At 41.4% G+C, this 20,791-nt stretch overlaps 1 protein-coding gene across 2 annotated transcripts; it reads left to right on the plus strand.

Moving 5' to 3' along the window:
- The first annotated feature begins 1,199 nt into the window (after positions 1-1,199).
- On the plus strand, positions 1,200-16,153 carry slc5a6a (solute carrier family 5 member 6a). 2 transcript variants are annotated; one of them, XM_066705146.1, is made up of 16 exons: positions 1,200-1,278; positions 6,437-6,890; positions 7,319-7,384; positions 7,609-7,660; positions 8,041-8,108; positions 8,508-8,662; positions 8,806-8,946; positions 9,371-9,500; positions 9,664-9,752; positions 10,014-10,126; positions 10,518-10,585; positions 10,920-11,006; positions 11,350-11,528; positions 11,619-11,722; positions 11,894-12,015; positions 12,221-16,153. In XM_066705146.1, the coding sequence occupies exons 2-16, from the start codon at positions 6,552-6,554 to the stop codon at positions 12,374-12,376; spliced, it is 1,869 nt and encodes a 622-aa protein (XP_066561243.1). In that variant the 5' UTR covers positions 1,200-1,278; positions 6,437-6,551; the 3' UTR covers positions 12,377-16,153. The 2 variants fall into 2 exon arrangements, with proteins under 2 accessions (XP_066561243.1, XP_066561254.1); XM_066705157.1 differs by lacking the exon at positions 1,200-1,278 and adding an exon at positions 1,296-1,352.
- Positions 16,154-20,791: the final 4,638 nt, after the last annotated feature.

Raw genomic sequence — 20,791 nt, forward strand, 5'->3', positions numbered from 1 at the left:
CAGATGAGAGGCAACAAAAAAATAATCTGAAATGCAATACCTTGAATGAGAAAATGGCAACGGTATGACAACCATCTGTTTTTACAACTGAGGTGCACTGGGAAACCATTACATCCCTAGTTTGGACCAATGCAATTCAGAAAATTGTAGCTTTTTAATGAGCTGTTACTGGCTGATTTACTGTACTTTTGTGGGTAGTGAGGTGGGGGGATACAATAGCCTGTGGTCACTGGCAACCTTGAGTAAACAGAAACCTGATCCTTCAAAACAACGGGATAGATCTGCTTGAAAGAAAGTTTTAGTTTTAAGCAAAGTGTAAAGTAAAAGTAAAGTATTTTAATGTTCAGATTCTACTGTGAGAAGAATTTGCTTTTGCTGATAGATACTGATATGGTATTGATACTCTTTTGAGCTTGTAAAAATAATTGATATGCATGTGATCTTATTTGTTTAATTAAAGCAACTGCATCGGACACACTTCTTTGCAGTGCACTATATATCTCCACCTGAGGCTGTGACAGTTTTTCTTTTCTCTTGCACTTCCACTGTGCTAATCCAAAATGAAAAGCACTTGTAAATTGTACTTTGTGTATTATTGTATGATGGTAACTATGTTCATGTTCACTTCATCTTAACAAGCAATTTCTACTGACCTGAAACAACAACACATTGAATAAACTCAAATCCCTTTATTTTAATATATAATTAGATAATGGGCAAATACAATACCTATGTACAGTATATAAAGTAATGCGCTACACTCAGTCCTATTCTAACATACAAACCAAATGATAATGACATGTAGTGCTTATAGGTTTTGCAAATATTGTCTGGAATGGAAACTGTAAAACACTGCCATTCCTTTTAATATTGTGATTGCATATAAAGTGTGGCTTCAGTCAGGTAGTAATTTATTTACTGTTTTTTAGTCAGTAGACATTGCCTTAAACGCTTGATTTGAGGGATATTTGTTTTATTAATTTCAGTTTAAAGACAATATTCCTATCCTGTCTCGGAGTGTGCTTTTTTGTTAGTTTTGCTAGCCACTCTACGCTCCCTAAATCAGGGGCAGATCAGATAATGAATAATGGTAACAGTGAAGCATGTTTATGCATCTATAGAGTCGCGTTGTGACAAAATGTAGTTTTCCACGCACGCTGACGTCATCTGTGCGACGGAAGAGTAGCACATGTGCGCCCTGTCAAGGAGAGGGGGGCAGAGCTAGCGCCAGCACCGCGCAGACCGTCAGTCCACACGGTCGCTGCAGAACTACGGCAGGTGAGCAGAATCAATCTCTGGGGAGAACTGCAGGGGTACAGGGACCGTTATTCGTGTTGCAGCCCTTAACACAGGTACCGAAGGAGAAACATGTTGAGTGTGATGTGGGGGTTTCTCAGCGCAGGAGTAGTGAGGGTGCGCGTCCTGTCGCTCAGCTACACTACATGTAGAGATGGATAACGTGTGGTTTAGTCACAAAACTGGTTTTTGCGTAGTAGTATTGCAGCAGCGTGTCGTGACTCAAAGGGTTGCTCGGTTAATCTCTGCCATTGGGGTAAACGGGTGACAGTCCTGGGGAAATTAACTTCGGCACTTGTGAAGGGCATGCTATAGATTGTCATGGAATAATGCACCCTCTCTGTCAGTATCCTATATTTTTCAATCGGGCAGCTAAACAATTTACAAAATGCTCACAATATAATGTTGTTACGAGGATCATGCAGAGAATATGAATTCCAGGTTATGTCGAGAGCTTTTTCCAGCTACGATTGCATCACAGTAAAGAAATCGTCTTCTGTTGCATTGTTTTTTTACGCAATTTCCTCGTGTGGGTGACTAGGTTGTATCGCCAATGCACTCTATATCATCGCATTTAAAATCGTACTGAAAACATTTTTCGTGAATTAGAGAGTGAAGTCTAGCGGAATTGGCAGCTCATGACGGCTAATTATAAACACAGACCTTGTGCACAATCCTCCGTAATAGTACATGTGAAGTATACCAATACTTTATTACGTACAGTTATTACATTATTTATTGTCACTTTTAAAACATGATGTCCTTCATGTGTGCAATATAAGTGATGCTCAGAATTAATATGTAGTTGGCGCTTCTTTCTCTTTTTTTAACCTTTAATGAACAGACGAGTTTTTTTTTTAATGTTTTATAAATTGCATTTAAAGCTCTTCGGAACAACTTGTATTTGGTGTAATGTGTTAGTTTGTGCTAGTTTCTAACCAAGACGTTGAGTTTTGTGATGAGCAGCGTCTTTAGACAATAGTGTTTGGCCTCCATTTCGCCTGTCATAGGTCGCTATGCTTACCTTGTTTGAGTCTCTTCTGCTTTGTTCAAGATTACACTCTGATAATATGCTAGTCAAAGCAGTTCAGCTGCATATTTAGGTTTGGTGATTAACGTGTAGCCTCTGTTATCTTCTATTTAGGCTATACAAGGATGAACAATCATTATAGTTTCTCTAGAAGTTTTCCCAGAGGGGCAAATGTAGAAATTATAATGCCTTTACACAGATAATTTGATAATCACCAAATCTTGGGGTTTAATATTTACTCTGGGTAAGGTAATCCTATACACATGTTTAGTTAGTCGTATGCTGTCAATACATAGGCTAGACCTAACCTGAAAAAGCCCTGAGATGTACCGAGTTTAACCCTTGCAGCCAAGTATTACATATCCCCACCTTATTGTCTTTAAAGGGCTCCTGAAGACCCTAACTGAGGTTTTGACATCAACCACTTGATTGCCTTGTTTATATTAATCTACTGTCGCATTTGTTTTCTTTCTAACATTTTTTTAAAGAACACAAACATGTTAAAGAACCTTTTTGAGGATTAAAGCAGGGATTTGGAGCAGCAACATTATTTTAATTGCTCTGTGGCTGTCTCAAATTAAATTAACTTTATAATAATTATTTGAAAGAGAGGGATATCACTGGTTTGCTGTAATGAAAAGTATGCTCAAGAGAATGCTGCACTACAGGCCTTGTCTTTGTTTGTTTGTTTTTTAATAATATTTTTTTGTTCCATTTTAATATTTTCTCTATATAGAGAATCTTAACGTATTTGCCATTGTCAACACCGTATGCAGCCAGACACACTGCAGCTAAGGAATGTGCTTTGTTTTGATTTAAGTAATGTTTTTACCTTACATAGTCAACTACAGATAGATATGTCATGTATCTTTGCAAGGTGTGCATTGTAGTTTTTCTAATGTTTGATATTGTAATGATTTTTATACATTTAATTTAAAAATGTAATCCCTTTGTGCTATAACGAATCTGTGCACAGTGGGTCAAGCACCTGAGCAACCTGAGTCAACACCTGGACTCTTATGGACAGGCCGTGGTGCACCTAAATGTGGACAGTGGAAACTGGGCAAGAGTCTAGTGGTGCTAATCAGTGTTGCCCAGTTTTATAGCAAACATCAGCATGTTTGTCTTTTCCCTGGAGGTTTTTGTATTCCCCTTTACACTGAACATTGAATGCTGGCATTATCTAATGGTGACATTGTATTAAGGTCTGTGGTAGCATATCATATCCTCCTGGTTACTTGGTAACGGTATAATTCTTACAGAATGGAATGAAAAGCCAGCAGGTTTTCTATGAAATACTTCAGCCTGGGCCGCACTTTGGTGTACTTTGGCAATCGCTGCCTCCTCACACACACACACATTTTCAAATAATTGTCTAAAGCTATTCAGTAACATTTGGAGAGGGTGTCCATAATTCAGTGAGATGAAAATGTGTTTTTCATTAGGTAGTTGGTGTGAGAGAGGAGGAGGGGTGTGCATCTTAGCCAAGTTGACTGTTCCTAAATGGTGACTCATTATTTCAAGGTCACCTGTTGAATCCTAATGCCTTTGAAGTTAAGATTTGTGTTAATACATTTATGCTGAATTGCCAAATGACACAATTTGTTAGTTACACTACAAAAGCTTCGGGCTCTTTAGGGGGTCAGAGCAGCACAGTTCATGTGTGTGATTTTAATTTTAAAGTGCATAGGCACTGACTTGCATTCGACAGGAATCCTTCAGAGATATTGGTCATTTTTTCATAAATTGTCCTTCAAGATAAGACAATGTGAACATACTGACTTATTACAGTAACAACACCATAAATGAGATAGGCCTTTTGAGTGCTTTGTGCCTGTTTAATATATTCAGTGCCAGTTTCAGACACACCCAGAGAACTCTTTTTATTTATTGCCATTAAGTCATTAAGTTTGGAGGCACTGTTACATATATGATTGAAAAGGAAAATGACAGTCCTTTTACTTCAGGTAGGAAGGTGTAATTACAGTGCCCATCTATCATAATTTAAAATCACACAGAAACATGTTTGCATGTAGCCTTTCAAGTTGTGATTGTGTATGCATAGTAATGTCTGGATGGACAATCTGCACAGTCACTGTACTTGAAAACACATTTTCAATGTATTTGAGAGAGAACCATTACATATTTAGGCCAAGTGATTTATCATGTTAGGCCATGCTAGCCATGAATTAGGAAAGACGATAAAATGCATTTGATATCTAAAATGACTTGTCAGTTGCAGTTTTGTCTTCTTTTTAATCTTGAGGATTAAAGTGACGAAGCAATCAAGCAAAATTATCTACAACAACCATTCGCTACTTCTCATTCAGTGAACCAGGGTTAAATCTGACACGATTGCTCATTTAAAGAGGAATCCAAAGATGATGTGCAGCATAGGAAACCCGTAACTGAGAGCTACACTTCATACGCAGTGTTTAAAAGAAGTGCATGTCTTTAGTCTGGATCAAAGAAGGCAGATACACTAGCTGTGTGTCAGTTATTCACAATTCTCAAAGCTTTTAGCAAATGAAACCAAGTGAACTACCTGAAACGCACCACTGTGACCAGGACCAGGGGACATTGATTGAAACAAGTAAAGCATTTGAAGAAACAACACAATACAATATAAAACTGTGCTCTAAATTGCATTAATAATTCTAGGTAGTCTGTTATATATGTGGAGAATATTGTACTTAATTTTTTTTGAGTGATGCAGTGTTATTAATTCAAATCTTTGTTTTGTTAACTTTTGTACAACGTGAATGTTGAACATGAAAAAACTCTAATCATATGATCTCCTTTTAAACAGCTCTTTTATTCGACTGGAATTCAGATGAGAAATTCCAATGACTCTTATAAATTACTTTTATTTAAGGCATTCCAGGCACATGCCGGTTTAGTTTAGTGTTCTTTCAAAGCTGTGTTGACTTTTAATCCCATACTTTGTCGTTATAAAGCACACCATGCAGTTTGGGAAAGGGCCAGAAAGGTCTTGGGATTATTTTGGGACAGAGAGCTCCAAAGTGTGAATGCACTGTTCACCTAAAGAATGTCTTTTAGAACTACAAATATTAACCCTAAAGTTTGTTATAAAGTTTGTTTTTTAAAATCCCATTGGAAACCATGTCCTGGAATGAATTAATGAATAAGTAAATAAGTAAATAAAAGCTTTGACCCACAGACTAATATAATTTTACAGGTTGCTGGCTATTTATTTGAAGAAGCATTCTTTCTTCACATTTGATTTGTTGTTGCTTCAGCTCGCATAAATGTTTCAGAGGCTCTTAGTGATAGCATTGTGACAGTAACGCCATTTCTGTGTGTTTCTTCAGGACTTGCGATGACTTGTTGAAACTTTTTCTTTGTGTGTAACTGATTTACAGTAACTGTCTTCAAATCAGTTAGTTTACTGCTTCATCTGCCCCACTTGGCGATGCTGCAATCATCACTGTGCCACAACGCCTAGCTAGTGCTGCTTAGCAGAGGCAGACTGTTGTGGTAAGAGAGCACCCTGAAACATGGACACATACGACCCTGAGCTCCTGTAATTGCTCCAAATATATTTGACCTGATTTTTGGCTGCTGAATATTTCAGAATGTATAATTACATATATTAAAAGAATATATTATATTGGTTGTGTATAACAAGTGTAAGACATGTTAACCAGGAGCATAAAACCATTACCATTACCAAAACATATGCCAAGATGCTAGGTAGTGTTTCCATGAGTAATAAAGTTCTTTTGGCCAGACCTCGGTCCGATTACATTAATTCCTTTTGCAATTTTACAACTAGCACGGGCAAGTGAAGTTGGTGAAAGGTTACAGCTACAGCAGTCCTTGGACTTGTACCTCCTCTCACGTGATTGTTAACCATTGTTGTAGCTGTGATGTAATAGTGGTTTATGTTCCTACTTCACATAGCTCTAGAGTATTGTTGGTATTTTCATTGTGAATGAAGAAAGAAAATCCAACTAGTTTTAAATAAAATACACTCATTTACATAAGCTCCTTTCATTAGTTTAAATTTAAGGTGATTAATATCGTTAAAGGATTTGTTACACAGTTGCAAGAGAAATGGGTGACTGCCAACCTCTTCTCTAATTGCAGGGTACCACCCAGCCCGTATCCTGGGCCTGAGACCCTGATGAGAGATCTGTGGAGCTGTCCCTGAGTGTTTGTGAGGCAGGCTGCCCTGCAGAGGGTGCCCTGGGCCCTGGCAGCCATGGTGGAGATGAAATTCTCCCTGGTGGACTATGTGATTTTTGCACTACTGCTCCTGCTGTCCACGGGGATCGGGCTGTTTTATGCCTTCTCGGGGGGGCGCCAGCGCACCACACAAGAGTTCCTGCTGGCGGACCGCAGTATGAGCTGCCTCCCCGTCGCCCTCTCCCTGCTAGCCACCTTCCAGTCCGCGGTGGCCATCTTGGGTGTGCCTGCGGAGATCTACTCCGGGGGGACACAGTACTGGTTCCTGGGCACCTCTTATGTGCTGGGGCTGCTGATTCCTGCTCACATCTTCATCCCAGTCTTTTACCGTCTGCGTCTCACCAGCGCATACCAGGTAACATCTGGCTCCCCGCCCCCCCATTGAAGGAGTGTGTGTGTGTGTGGTGTAAAACTGCCACTTCATGTGTTTACCTTCAGTTTGTAATTTACTAGGAGATACCCAAGGTTTTCTTTGGAAACTCCTGGTGAATGCTTGATGCAGCGTAGGTACCAGTTTTCAAAACAGGGTGAATGTGAGAGGTAAAAAGAGCAGAGAGATAACACTTACTTTTTATGAAGGTGTTAAACACATAGCTTAGCACCAGTACAAGTGAATTCATAAGTAACACATCTGCATTCAATTGCCTTATGACTTGTCAAACAAATCTCTCTAGTCGTATTTAGAAACTGAGAGCCTGAGCATGCTCAACATTGTACCCAGTGGGTCTTCAAATCATACTGTGAAGCCCTGAGTGCATCTCTCCCCTCTCTCCCTCTCTCCAGTATCTGGAGCTGCGTTTCGGCAAAACCGTAAAGATCTGTGGGACTGTGACCTTTATCTTTCAGATGGTAAGTGCTTAATCTGTGTGTTTCTCAATCTTATCTTCCTGATTTGCTATCTAGCTACAGGATGGAACAGAAGAAAAGCCTAAAAATAAGAGGCTTGGATAGGCTGGCTTAAACGCAATGAATACGTAGTTCGTATGCAGTGTCCTATAATAAAGATAGAACAGGATGTCCAGAGGCTGTACGTCTTCACGGGTTCTGAGTTTGTCTGTCCGTTTCTCCTGCAGGTGATCTATATGGGTGTGGTGCTGTATGCTCCTGCTCTGGCTCTCAATGCAGGTAAATTAATTGCAGGTAAAGTGTGGTTATTGTGCAAAGAGGGCAGTCTTGTCTGGGTCCAAGGGGTAATGGGGCCCTTTGCAAGGGATGGGTATTTAATACCAGAGTGTTGTCATTGAATGTAAATGGCAATAAAGGCTAGGATATGCTTAAAACAAATCTGCTCTTGAGGGAGAGTGCTATAAAATCTTTGGTCTCGGTGGGAATATTAGTTTACTTGAGAAAGGTTGTTAAACCCCTTAATCTGACACTCAAGCCAAAACTGGAAGCATAACAAATATTTTGTTTAGGAGTGAATAAGTACTAATTGACTTATATGTTGGAAGTCTGGTAAATTCTGGTAATTTGTGGGTTCTTATATTTCCTTTGAATGCTTGTAGTTACGGGATTTGACCTTTGGGGGGCAGTGATGGCCATTGGGCTCGTCTGTACCATTTACACAACACTGGTAAGTGACGTTTTGCTAAGATTGATTTTGTTGTGCACAGTATTGATGGTCATAAGCAAATGCCTTCAACTGGGTTCTGCATTAACAAATCGATCACCAAAAAATTGTACAGTAATTGTTACATAAGTTCATCCAACAATTTGTACGAACACTTTCTTCTGTCCAACATTAAATTTAGTGGGTTACGTCTACCTTTGATCGTTTTTTACAGAAAAATACCTTGAAAGTAGACTATTGGTGTGAAATCTTGAATCCCAGCTGTGCCATTGCAGCAGAAGTGTAGTCGCAGCAGTGAGCCCCAATTTTGAGAATTGGCATTTCCAAATTGGGTCAGGAAAGGGGGGAAAAAAGTATTAGCGGTTCTATTTGTAGTGTGGTGATGCAATTTTGTTGTGGCAGGGCGGGTTGAAAGCAGTGATTTGGACAGACGTGTTCCAGACGGTGGTGATGTTCGTGGGGCAGCTGGCAGTGATCGTGGTGGGGGCGCACCAGGCTGGGGGCATGGCTGCTGTGTGGCAGAAAGCACAAGAGGGCGGCCGCATCTCTGGGCTGGAGTAAGTAACAGTCAGGACAAGCAGGGGATGTCATATATGTATGCATAACGCATGTGATGTACATGTAAACCAGGCCCCAGTTGTTTTGCGGGAGTGAAACCGGTTGGTGGTCGTGACTGATGGTTGCTCTCCTCTCCACACAGCCTGAACCCGGACCCTTTTGAGCGGCACACTTTCTGGACGCTGGGCCTGGGGGGGGTGTTCATGATGCTGGCTCTGTACGGAGTGAACCAGGCACAGGTCCAGAGATACCTCAGCTCCCGCACCGAGAAGGAGGCCATCATGTAAGCACACACCCTTCACTGAGTTTTCACCATGTCAGTACTACAGAGACATTATAAAGACATTGTTAGGAATTGCATTTTGTTTGACGTTGCACATTTCAGTGTGTTGTCTTAGCTCCAGAGCGTGTGCCTCCTGGGTTGGTGTAAGCCATGTTGAACAATTGCAGGGTATAAAAGCTTAGGTTCAGATTTGTTGAGCTATTAAGCACCCCTTCAGCATAGCTGCATTTCTTGGGGTTGGGTAAAATGTACCATATACTGTGAATTTCTGTATTTCTGAATTTGAATTGTGCTGTTTGCTCCATGTGAATGTGCTGATCATTGTGTGGACTAAATAAGTTTCTTTTGTGCTTGAGATGACCCTTTATGTAATCTGTGATCTTTCTTCTCCTCCCCTTCTGTGTGTTTGTGTGTGTGTGTGCAGGTCCTGCTACATGGTTTTCCCCTGCCAGCAGATTGTGCTGACTCTGGGCTGTTTGATGGGGCTGGTGATGTTTGCCCGTTATGGTGAGGACAGCCCCCTGAAAAATGGATATGTTAAATCGGCAGACCAGGTTGGTTGAGTCTTGCAGTTTCCAAAGAGATGCCTTTTGATAAGTTGTGTTTGAGACCAGTCGTAAAGCAGGATGTGGGATTATGCCTTTTGGTGACTATGTATGCGTGAGTTAGTGTGTGATGTTAATTGCAGGTTTAATAAGACCACACCTCTGTCTATAGATGGTGCTCTACTTTGTGATGGATGTGCTTAAGGACCTTCCTGGACTGCCAGGACTGTTTGTAGCTTGTCTGTTCAGTGGAGCTCTCAGGTACCTATCCTTGTCCAACCATCTCTTTCAGCCTTGGCCTCTGTCAGCCTTTCAGGATCTACCTAACATGCTTGTCTCGACTGTTGTTGTTGTAATGGGCAGTTCATCTTTAACAAAGTGCTACCTGTCACACAGTTGTGTTCTGCATTGTTCTGATAGCTGACTGGGCCAAGTTGGCATCAGGAGGTCAAAGTGTGAGGAAATGTGTGTCAGTGTACTGTGGATACCTTTATTAAAAGTCTGGTCTCTCTTATCTTTCAGCACAATTTCCTCAGCCTTTAATTCTCTGGCCACTGTGACGCTGGAGGACCTGATCAAGCCCTACTTCCCAGACATGCCCGAGTCCAGGGCCACTTTGCTGTCAAAAGGCCTCGGTGAGTGCCTGCTGGGAGATCACGATTGCCCTCCGGAGTGCAATTCAAGCACAGCTATGGGCTTGGCTGTTATGAAGTAGACTCCACACTAGGTGGCACTGTCTCTCAATTTAAGTAATTAAATACAGAAAGTTAACCAGAAGGTAGCAAACCATAAATGCATGACCCATAGCCCTTTTAAAATATCAAGGCATTTCCTTCAATCTTGTGAATTAACAAGCATCTTCTAACCAGTGTTGCCATTTTGAAAGGGTAACCATGAGGTTTTGGGGAAAGCTGTGGAGGCTGGAGTTAATCCTGATCTGTGGTTGTACAGTGTTTGTTTGAAGTGTGGCACTGCGGACCCTCCTTCGCACTACTTCCTAAGTGTCTGTCTCTCTTGTATCTGCAGCTCTGGGCTATGGGCTTGTCTGCTTGGGAATGGCCTACATAGCATCACTGATGGGCTCAGTACTGCAGGTAAAGAGACCAGGGAACAGCACACAGGGCTTGTGACTGTTCTCTGCTCCTGTTCTTTTAATACATACATACAAGATTATAACACTTACCATGCCTAGAACTCTGGAGTTGTCCAAATGCATTGTAAAGTAGTGCATTGTGCACTTGCAGAATACTGTATATACTCATATACACAGCTCTGGAAATAATGGAGAGACCACTCCAAATTCAGAAATCATTGTTAACTGGTCTCTTCATTTTTTCCAGAGCTGTATACTATTGTTTCTTACAATTTTTAAATCTGTTTTATTTTTATTTTTAAGTGTATTAATGGTGTTGTACTCTCGTCTTGTAGGCAGCACTCAGCATCTTCGGGATGGTTGGGGGTCCCCTCCTCGGGGTCTTCTGTCTGGGAATGTTCTTCCCCTGGGCTAACTCCACTGTGAGTGTCAGTCCTCTGCTGCTTCAGCAGCCATCACTTTCTTATTCTTTAAATAGATTTAGGCAATTTATGCAATGTGCATTTGAAATGAGCAACTGATCCTTGGGGTGTCTAGAATACATTTTTTGGAGTTCATGGATTAGCCATAAACACCAAACATTTGCTTATTGTATGTGACATGCAACAATGCTATAAATGTCTATCTAGTGTAGTTGGCTTCATGGCCTGCTGATGAAGTTGTGTGTACATTTAAAAAATATATATATATATTTCTGTAGATGTCTCCCATTTTTTAGCCTCTTTGATTATGATGTCAGAAATAACCCCCTCTCCCCATACCCAGGGTGCTCTCACTGGCTTGCTGGCAGGCTTAGTCATGGCTTTCTGGATTGGGATAGGGAGCATAGTCTCTCGCATGGGTGCCTCTGCCCCTCTGCCACATCTCAACACCACCGCTGTCCCAAACACCGGGAACATGACCACTGTGGCCATGACGACACTAATCACTGCCATCACTTCAAGGTAAGGGAGGGACTTCACCATAATGCCAACTCCTGCTTTCCACCCAGCCTCCTTCCTTGTTTAATCTCCTCTCTCTGTCTCGTCTTGCAGGCCCACAGGACTGCAGCGCTTCTACTCGCTGTCGTACATGTGGTACAGTGCGCACAACTCCACCACGGTGGTTGTGGTGGGGCTGATAGTCAGTCTCCTTACAGGTGAGTCCCAACGCTGGCCTTCAGTTGATGTTGGCTTCTTACAACACGACTAGACCTGCTAGACAACTTCGATTTCCAGAGCTGCATGACTAAACGTTAAACAGTTTTATAATTCATCCAGTTTAAACGTGGAGAGCTGTAATTCCCTCCTTCCTGTGTCCTTGTGTGCAGGTCCCACCAAGGAGAAGGATGTAACCCCGGGCACAGTGTTCCCTGTGCTGGGCACACTCCTGTTCTTCCTGCCAGAGCGATACAGAGAGAAGCTGTGCTGCGTCACTCCACTGGACTACAGGGTAGGGCTGTGGGGGGGCACTCATCTGGCGGTGATGTCTTTACTTAACATACAGAATGATGTTAATGCTAAGAGAGGAGATTAGACCTTAAAGTGCACCAGTCTTCACTGAGCTGGTAGCCCTGATTGGGCAGGAGCAGTGAGAGATGGCGGAGCTGTGTTCCAGTGTACAGGCACTACAGCTGCTCTTTGTGTTTGTACTGTAGCCCAAGGAGCCTGGTGCCCAGCAGCGCCTCATGCCACACAAGGAGAGCAATGGCAGCACGTTCCCCACCGAGGAGGGAAAGGGGGAGGACGAGGAGTCGGAGAGCCCCCCAGTCGTGAACCGCTACATTCACATTGTGCACGAGACGTCCCTGTGACCCAGCCCTGCGCCTCCCTGGCCGGCCCTCTCGCAGACTGTGGCGGGAGACTGGAAAAGACACAGCCGTGCATGGTGGGGCGATACCCAAATGTAGTGCTTAGGTTTCCAGCAGGGATACTCAAACAGCCGGGGAAAATTGAGCTTGTGTGTCAGATGAGTAGGGTGAGAACGACTACACGTGAATCAGGATTTTTACCGTGTCAGATACAGTCCAAGTAAGGCAGTTGGTGTCCTGTACCGACTTCCTCAGAGGAGGATTTTGTTTTTCAAGGTTTAGCTGTAGTGCTTTATTCTGCAATACACTGGCCATGAAGGCCTGAAGGATCATGATTCATGAAGAACAGTTGTTTACTCCCTTTTATATGACACAAACTCCTGCCGTGCTGTTTTGTTCAAAGCATCCCATTTAGAAGTGGCTTTAAAATTCCACATATACAAACATCCCTTTAATCCCAGCTTTTTATTTTCTGGCAAGGAAAATTTAGGAGACTGCCTAATTAAAACAGATTTTTATTAAAATTTTATAAGGCAAACAGAAAATGCATTATAGACACATTTTTGTATGGCATTGTTCAGGTGATTGTGATATACACACCAAATGTTAATTCCATTTCCATTGCCATGGAAAATATTTTGATTCCAAATATTTAGAAGTAGTTAACACACGACCTGTTTCCTGTGCTGTCCATGGCACGGTGAGTCACAAGACCACTTATGGGTTTGTTCTGCCTTTATAAGCTGGGGTGATGCCAAACCCACTTCTAAGTATTTTATCCACTGCCATTGTATACCATGAGACCTTTATCAACATTTAACACACACACCTTTCAAGCAGACATTATTGGATAGTCCTAGCAGACACTAGTTTCAAACTCCCAGGCAGGTTCTGTAAAAGTTTCAGCCACATTAGATTTTTAAATTTTAGTTTTGTTTTTTGTTAGCTTTGAGCTTCTTGAATGACCAAAAGCATCTTGAAGGATTACCGTGTAACATCTTCAAAGAAGTGGGTCGGTAGCTTGACGTGTACCAATAATCCATTGTGCTGAGAAGTGCCTCCTACTCCCAGTCCTGAATGTGTTGTCTCTTAATGTCCATTGGTGTCTTCTGTTCTTGGTTTATAAGCCGAATCTGAAGAAATGTTTTAGGCTCTCGGGGTTTCCCGCAGCTCTATTAATCGGTCCTGCCTGGCCACACAAATTTAAGTGTGAAAAAACAAACAAAACCAAAAAAGTTTGAAATGCAAGCGCTCTTGCTTTTGCTCCACCCCCTGCTCTCCTTCACTACGGTAAAACCACCCCCGTAGATTATTAATCTACACACACACACAGTCTTCTCCCCCGTCAGCAAATCTGAAACAGTCTGCCATGCCTATGCAAAATTCTGCGGGAAACCCTGTCTACAACGTTGTCTTTTTTGGCATGAAATTCAAACACACAAACCTTTGTCTTGTCTATTGGGAACAGGATATCTTTTTTTTTTTTGGCGAATTAGTTCGATAATTTGACAGATGACCCTAACAGCAACAGTAAAATAATCTTCGCTGTACTCCTGTATCACTAAGCCTCTGCAGAAGTGTGGCCTTTACGATTGGTAGTAAAAATGTGTGCACTATCCTTTCATATTCCTGATCTTGCTCCAGAGCTCATCTCAAGAAGTGCGTGTCAGTGTGGACGTGTGTTTGCGTTACTCCTGCGCTTCTGAATTCATTGCATATCGTTCAATTCAGATCAGTTGTTTTACTGATCTTATTCTGGGATATTTATTATTGTGGAGATGGTTTGATTTGGATCGAAGGCCCAATAGAGGCATTTTTCCTCTATGGGTTGGTCCCCATGTAGTGTGACTGTGCTGTTGGCTTTGTTGTTTATTGGTGTCCTACACTGGATTGGTGGTGTGTGTTCCAGTACTGTGTGTTTGTGTTGGTGCTCTGTGACTTGCTTTGTTTGTTATCCAGACCCTGTTCCCCAAGCTTTCTGTACTTCCTGCTTAAAAATATCCAAAACAATTCCTACAGTAAAGCTTTCCTCCAATACTCACAGCAGAGTAAAGAAGAATGAAAAGGCATGAATAGCAAAATGTCACAATTACAGATGGCTATGGCTGTGCTGGGTCCACCTGCACTGAGTCTGTCTGTTCTTTTCTGATCTGACACATTTCAATTGAACAGTTTCTTGAATCACAGGTTATGCTCTGCTGTGTATAATCTTGTGCTTTCTGTGCCAAAGGAATTGCCAGTAAAAAAATGACCAGCTATTGTCATCTTGTACACCTCATCTCATTTCACTTAAATCTTTTAAATCCCATCAGATATCAATTGGTTGTTTTAACTTCTAATAAGCAGGGGAGAAATTATGTACTTTTTATTTAAGCCTAAGTGAAGTTCCTGATGTTTTGTCTGTTTACAATGTGTGTCTACCTTGGATATCTCAAGAAAACAAATGTGAAAGGCACCTGCCTAAATTTGTTTTCATCAGGGGCACTCTGGAGACCATACATGCATCAGGACCTTCATTTAAAATTGTAACCTTTAATTGAAATGTCTTGAAGGAGAAATTACTTGGGAAGGCTGGACTCAACAGACCCCTACAGTCAACATATGTAATGAGAACTAATGTTTTTCTTAACCTAATGAAAATGCTGATATCTGCTTTATGTTTTATATTGAATAGAATAAGTATTTACTGCTGGAAGAAAGGACCAGTTTTATAAATTATTTCGTTTTCCTTTGTACCTGAGATGACTTGAAGAGTTAAGATAATTTGCCCAGTTTTCAATTATTATCATTGTGAACATAGGTAGGTGTACATTTTTTTTATATAATACAATCTAAGCACAGTGGCTCTGAATCATTTCAAATGTTCAGAAAGTGTCTGATATTTGCACTAGGGAAAGGTACTACAGAACGCCAAGGCAAGGCTGCCGTGCGGTGTTTGCCTGCATAGAGCTTAAGGTAAGAGGCAAGAGAAAGAAGTCTCGCACGCATAAGCAAATGCATTCAATGAAGGTTGACATGTATCAGTGTGTATGCTATCTGTGTATATATGTATGATTGTAAAGCATTTCATAAATTCATAAAATGCATATTTAAGAGCTCATGGGGATGCATACTATAGCAAGGGCGATTTATGAACTGCTCCCTGTGACTGCCCGTTCCGAGAGTCCCGTCAGCCAGCGTCTTAACACCCATCGGTTACCATTTGAAAGCGCTACGAAACCAAGGCTCCCTCCTACTACGCATTCCCACAACAACTGTGCGGTAGCTTTGCTTAGTTCTTGTCCTGCATGCTGCACAAGTGCCTCTGTTTGACTGTGCTGCTTTGTAGTCGAATGAAAGCCTTTTTTTCCAGATCTAGCTGAATTCTGAGCTCTATTATTCCAGTTGTGAGCTGCAGGGCTCCTCCTGGGGAGCAGGTTTGAGCTGCTGTGCTCACCCTCAGCTTGAAATGTATGACTGGATTTCATTATTGCTGTGGTACAGCAGCTAATGTGACATTGAGAGACCCAATACTCTGGCTCATTCCACATAGTCAACCAGTGAGAATTGTGCTGTATAATATGCGCTAATCAGTATGCCAAATTCATGACTAAACTTATTCCCCTTCAACTTCAACCTAAATTGCTTTTAAAAAGTAAGAGATCAGTATGTGTGAGTACTTATGTTTCTAAAGATATGGTCTAATAAAATGTTTTGTCTGTCTGTTTCCAATCTTTGTTTCCTGTTTTTTGTCTTTGTTCAATTTCCCATTTTCATTAAATTCATAATTTTTTTTTTTTTCATCTTTGAAATCTCACATTTGTATTAGATCATTGCACCACTATTAACTCTGATGCAAAATCGGCTGCTTTTATAGTTGACGATTGAGATTAATTGCAAAGCCAATCTGCATATTGATGCCACACTTTAATCATTCATTTTAGTTTTAAACACCTCAGTTTTTTCAAAATCTAATCAAAATGTACTTTACATTCCTGACCTACATTTAAAGGTGAATTCAATTTAATAACTTACGAAATTCCATTGGACGATGGATGTACAGTATATTCCTACAGTACAAACCGTATTGCAGCGAATGTCCTGTGCTATATTTTCTGAATTGGGGGACAATTCTTATAATGTTCCAATGTGTGAGGGAACACTGAACAGTCTCCCAGTATACCCTAACAAGAGAAATGTCTGAAGGCACTGGCATTGAAATGTTTGCTGTTCAGTACCACCAACGGAAAGATGTATGCTGGGAAAGATGAAGCTCACCCTGATGGTGCTGAGCTATTTGCGGCATGGAGAAGATAGCCAGAGTGCTGCTTTTTTGGTGAACAAACACCCTAATGAGGGCACAGGTTATTGGCCAATGCCAGCCTTTTTATTTTTTTTCTTCCTTTAAAATGGGAAGTGTGGCAAGTGAAGTAGACACCCCACAGCTGCCACCACTGGATGCATTCACTGCTATTGCTCTGGCATCTGGAAATGGATAAGAAATGGCACAGGTGGCCCCACACTGTCCTGCTTGTGTGCATGGACGATCTCCAATGTGCAGGAGTGAGTTTAAATCCCACAGTCTGTGCAAACATTAGCTATTGCTGATATGGCATTCCAGAATTTCAGCAAACCTGTGAATGGGATGGAAACAGGCTGCCAACTTGATAAATAGGATTATCTCCCATGGCATCACTTGTACACCTCTTACTGAGCTGGGTAAAGCGCCTGTGTGCCTGAGGTACACATTCTGCTGGACCCTCATGTCATGTTCTGGTACAGCCTGTGATGTCAAACATGTTGGCTGTATTTTTATTATTGGATTATTTATTTTAGTGGTCCATTGATGATAGAGCCCTACATGTCTGCCCTGTAAACATTAATCCACCATGCCTTGCTGACCTTTTACTTCCTGACCTACAGAATGCCAAATTCGTTCTTAAAAATGTGCGCACCATTCCAGTCACAGTTGATCTTGATTTAGAGAGAGAGGAATGAATTTGCAAACCAAGGTCACCTCCCTCCACTGTCATTTGACTTGAACTGACTGCTGCAAACAACCTAAAAATGTTGGTAAATGTTTGCCAAAAAATTTAACCGCTTTTGACATTTTCAAACATTGAGTTGATTTTGCCTTTTCATTTTTGTTGTTGTCTTAAATTTATTTTAAGTCTTTGTAGAGGTTTGGCAGTGTCTGGACCCCCGTGTGCGAGTCTGTCTGGTGTTACTTAGTTTGTAGATCATCTTGTATTTCTCCCACAAAAGTAAATATAATCCTTTAGTATATTCTGTAATTGTGTTTAAATATTGCTTTTAAAAAGTAAAACCTTCAGCTTTTTAGATTCACTCCCTATTACTTGTTCTGTAAACTGTTCCCTAGACACATTATCGGTCTTCATCTTGTGTAGTTAAGTAACAAATACATCATAATGTCAGTTGCAACTTTCTGGTTCTACTTTTAATGTTCACAAATTTAATAGATAGGGTATATATAATATCTTAATACAGGAAAATGACCATTGATCTATATTCCTGCAGTCTTTACTGTAAATTGTCATTTATATTTGTGTGTGTGTGTGTGTGTGTGTGTATATACACTCACCTAAAGGATTATTAGGAACACCATACTAATACTGTGTTTGACCCCCTTTCGCCTTCAGAACTGCCTTAATTCTACGTGGCATTGATTCAACAAGGTGCTGAAAGCATTCTTTAGAAATGTTGGCCCATATTGATAGGATAGCATCTTGCAGTTGATGGAGATTTGTGGGATGCACATCCAGGGCACGAAGCTCCCGTTCCACCACATCCCAAAGATGCTCTATTGGGTTGAGATCTGGTGACTGTGGGGGCCAGTTTAGTACAGTGAACTCATTGTCATGTTCAAGAAACCAATTTGAAAGGATTCGACCTTTGTGACATGATGCATTATCCTGCTGGAAGTAGCCATCAGAGGATGGACATGGTCAGAAACAATGCTCAGGTAGGCCGTGGCATTTAAACGATGCCCAATTGGCACTAAGGGGCCTAAAGTGTGCCAAGAAAACATCCCCCACACCATTACACCACCACCACCAGCCTGCACAGTGGTAACAAGCCATGATGGATCCATGTTCTCATTCTGTTTACGCCAAATTCTGACTCTACCATCTGAATGTCTCAACAGAAATCGAGACTCATCAGACCAGGCAACATTTTTCCAGTCTTCAACTGTCCAATTTTGGTGAGCTTGTGCAAATTGTAGCCTCTTTTTCCTATTTGTAGTGGAGATGAGTGGTACCCGGTGGGGTCTTCTGCTGTTGTAGCCCATCCGCCTCAAGGTTGTACGTGTTGTGGCTTCACCAATGCTTTGCTGCATACCTCGGTTGTAACAAGTGTTTATTTCAGTCAAAGTTGCTCTTCTATCAGCTTGAATCAGTCGGCCCATTCTCCTCTGACCTCTAGCATCAACAAGGCATTTTCGCCCACAGGACTGCCGCATACTGGATGTTTTTCCCTTTTCACACCATTCTCTGTAAACCCTAGAAATGGTTGTGCGTGAAAATCCCAGTAACTGAGCAGATTGTGAAATACTCAGACCGGCCCGTCTGGCACCAACAACCATGCCACGCTCAAAATTGCTTAAATCACCTTTCTTTCCCATTCAGACATTCAGTTTGGAGTTCAGGAGATTGTCTTGACCAGGACCACACCCCTAAATGCATTGAAGCAACTGCCATGTGATTGGTTGATTAGATAATTGCATTAATGAGAAATTGAACAGGTGTTCCTAATAATCCTTTAGGTGAGTGTATATATATATATATATATATATATATATATATATATATATATATATATAGATGGATAGATGTTATTTTTAAACAAGCATAGAAAGATGGTATTTATAACTAATAAAAACTTAAGTATTTTAAATAGCCTGTAAGAACAGTTCTTCCAAGCGAAAAATACTGGGATGTTTGGGATGCAGAGAAAACCTTTTGCCCTTCTTGTCCTCCACTCGGACAGCTGTTTTCAGCTGTTGGTGTACATGGTGTATTGGTTTGTACCTGATGAGCATTCCAGAGTTTGTATGATAACCAGAATGCAAATTAAAGCAATAATTTGGTGGCACTCTTTATGGTTGTTGATTTTCTAAACTATAGGATTATCCTTGATACCAGAACTGCATTGCAGAGGGAGGTTTACCATCTGAAAGTTACAGAATTTTATTTCCTATCGCCTGTTTTCTAAGGAGTCTGTGTTCAACCACGAGCCATTCTGGGTTCAGGAAAAATTGAATGTACACTTTTTCATAATTTACAAACCAGTGTGTTCAGTGACTTCAGTGATTTATCTCATCTGACCAATGAAGTGCAAAGAGACAACTATGATTTGTGAAAGAGTGGACTGTGTGTTGGAAACTGTTCTGTCACTGTCCTCAAAACAACCCCCTACCCCCCTCGAAAGCACCCGGTCCATCCTCCGCTCATCTCTCTCTCTGCTTTCCACTGCCATGTGAAGTTTTGTTTTATTTTTTATCAACCTCACAGAACATCACATCCTGCTATAATTGCTTTATGTGTATATATAATATAAATATATTTTTTTTTTCCTGAGCAATTATAGCTAGGTCATGCTGCTTCCCCATTTTCCGGGCCAATTTCAGGACTCTTGGCTCATGTTATTGAGACACGATTCTCTGTAAAAATCACAGTCTTAGTGCGCACTGCCTCTCTGTGCCTGAGCTCAGTCTGCAGCTCCATACTGTCTTCCTCTGCCTTTGTTTTAATCCCAGTGAGTCCCTGAGGTGTGTGTTGCTTTTTTGTTCAATATCATTTTTTTACCATTCAACTGCAGTGCCTCCCAGGCCTTAATGTCCTCCCCTCCATCTTATTCCTGGTTATAAACAGTGGCAATTCTATAGTATGAAGGTATTTGCCCCCCCGGGGCCCCAGGCAATTGCCTGGGATGCCTACCCCCTTGCGACGCCCCTGGTTATAACAAGCCAGTATCTCTATGCTATCTCCCAGTACCTCATCTCACTGCACTTATCCCCTTCCATTGGTGATTCACACCAGGTTATTGCTCAACTCCTCTTGCATTTTTTCTGTTATACTCCTGATCTTTGCTTTCCTCCTTTCTCCCTCCTCACCGTCTAAGCCTCCCTCAGCCCTTCCTGTCTCTTCACCTCCTCTCCCCTCGGTTTCACGCCAGGGCGAGGGAGGGGTACTGCCTGAGCAAGACCAATAAACTGGAGAATCTCCAAGAAAATATAACAAACTGTAGATGCAGAAGAGTATTTTAATTACGTTCAGAAATCCAGGGAAATAGGAGTTATTGGCACGTACGATTAAAATCCAGTGGTAAGTGGATAGCAGAGATTCGGTTTACTTTGTTATTGAGATTTCCAGCTTTTGTTTTTAATTCTCATCCTAAATGTCACTGTGACTCGGCACT

This window comes from Amia ocellicauda, chromosome 1 (assembly GCF_036373705.1).
Source record: "Amia ocellicauda isolate fAmiCal2 chromosome 1, fAmiCal2.hap1, whole genome shotgun sequence".
NCBI lineage: Eukaryota > Metazoa > Chordata > Actinopteri > Amiiformes > Amiidae > Amia > Amia ocellicauda.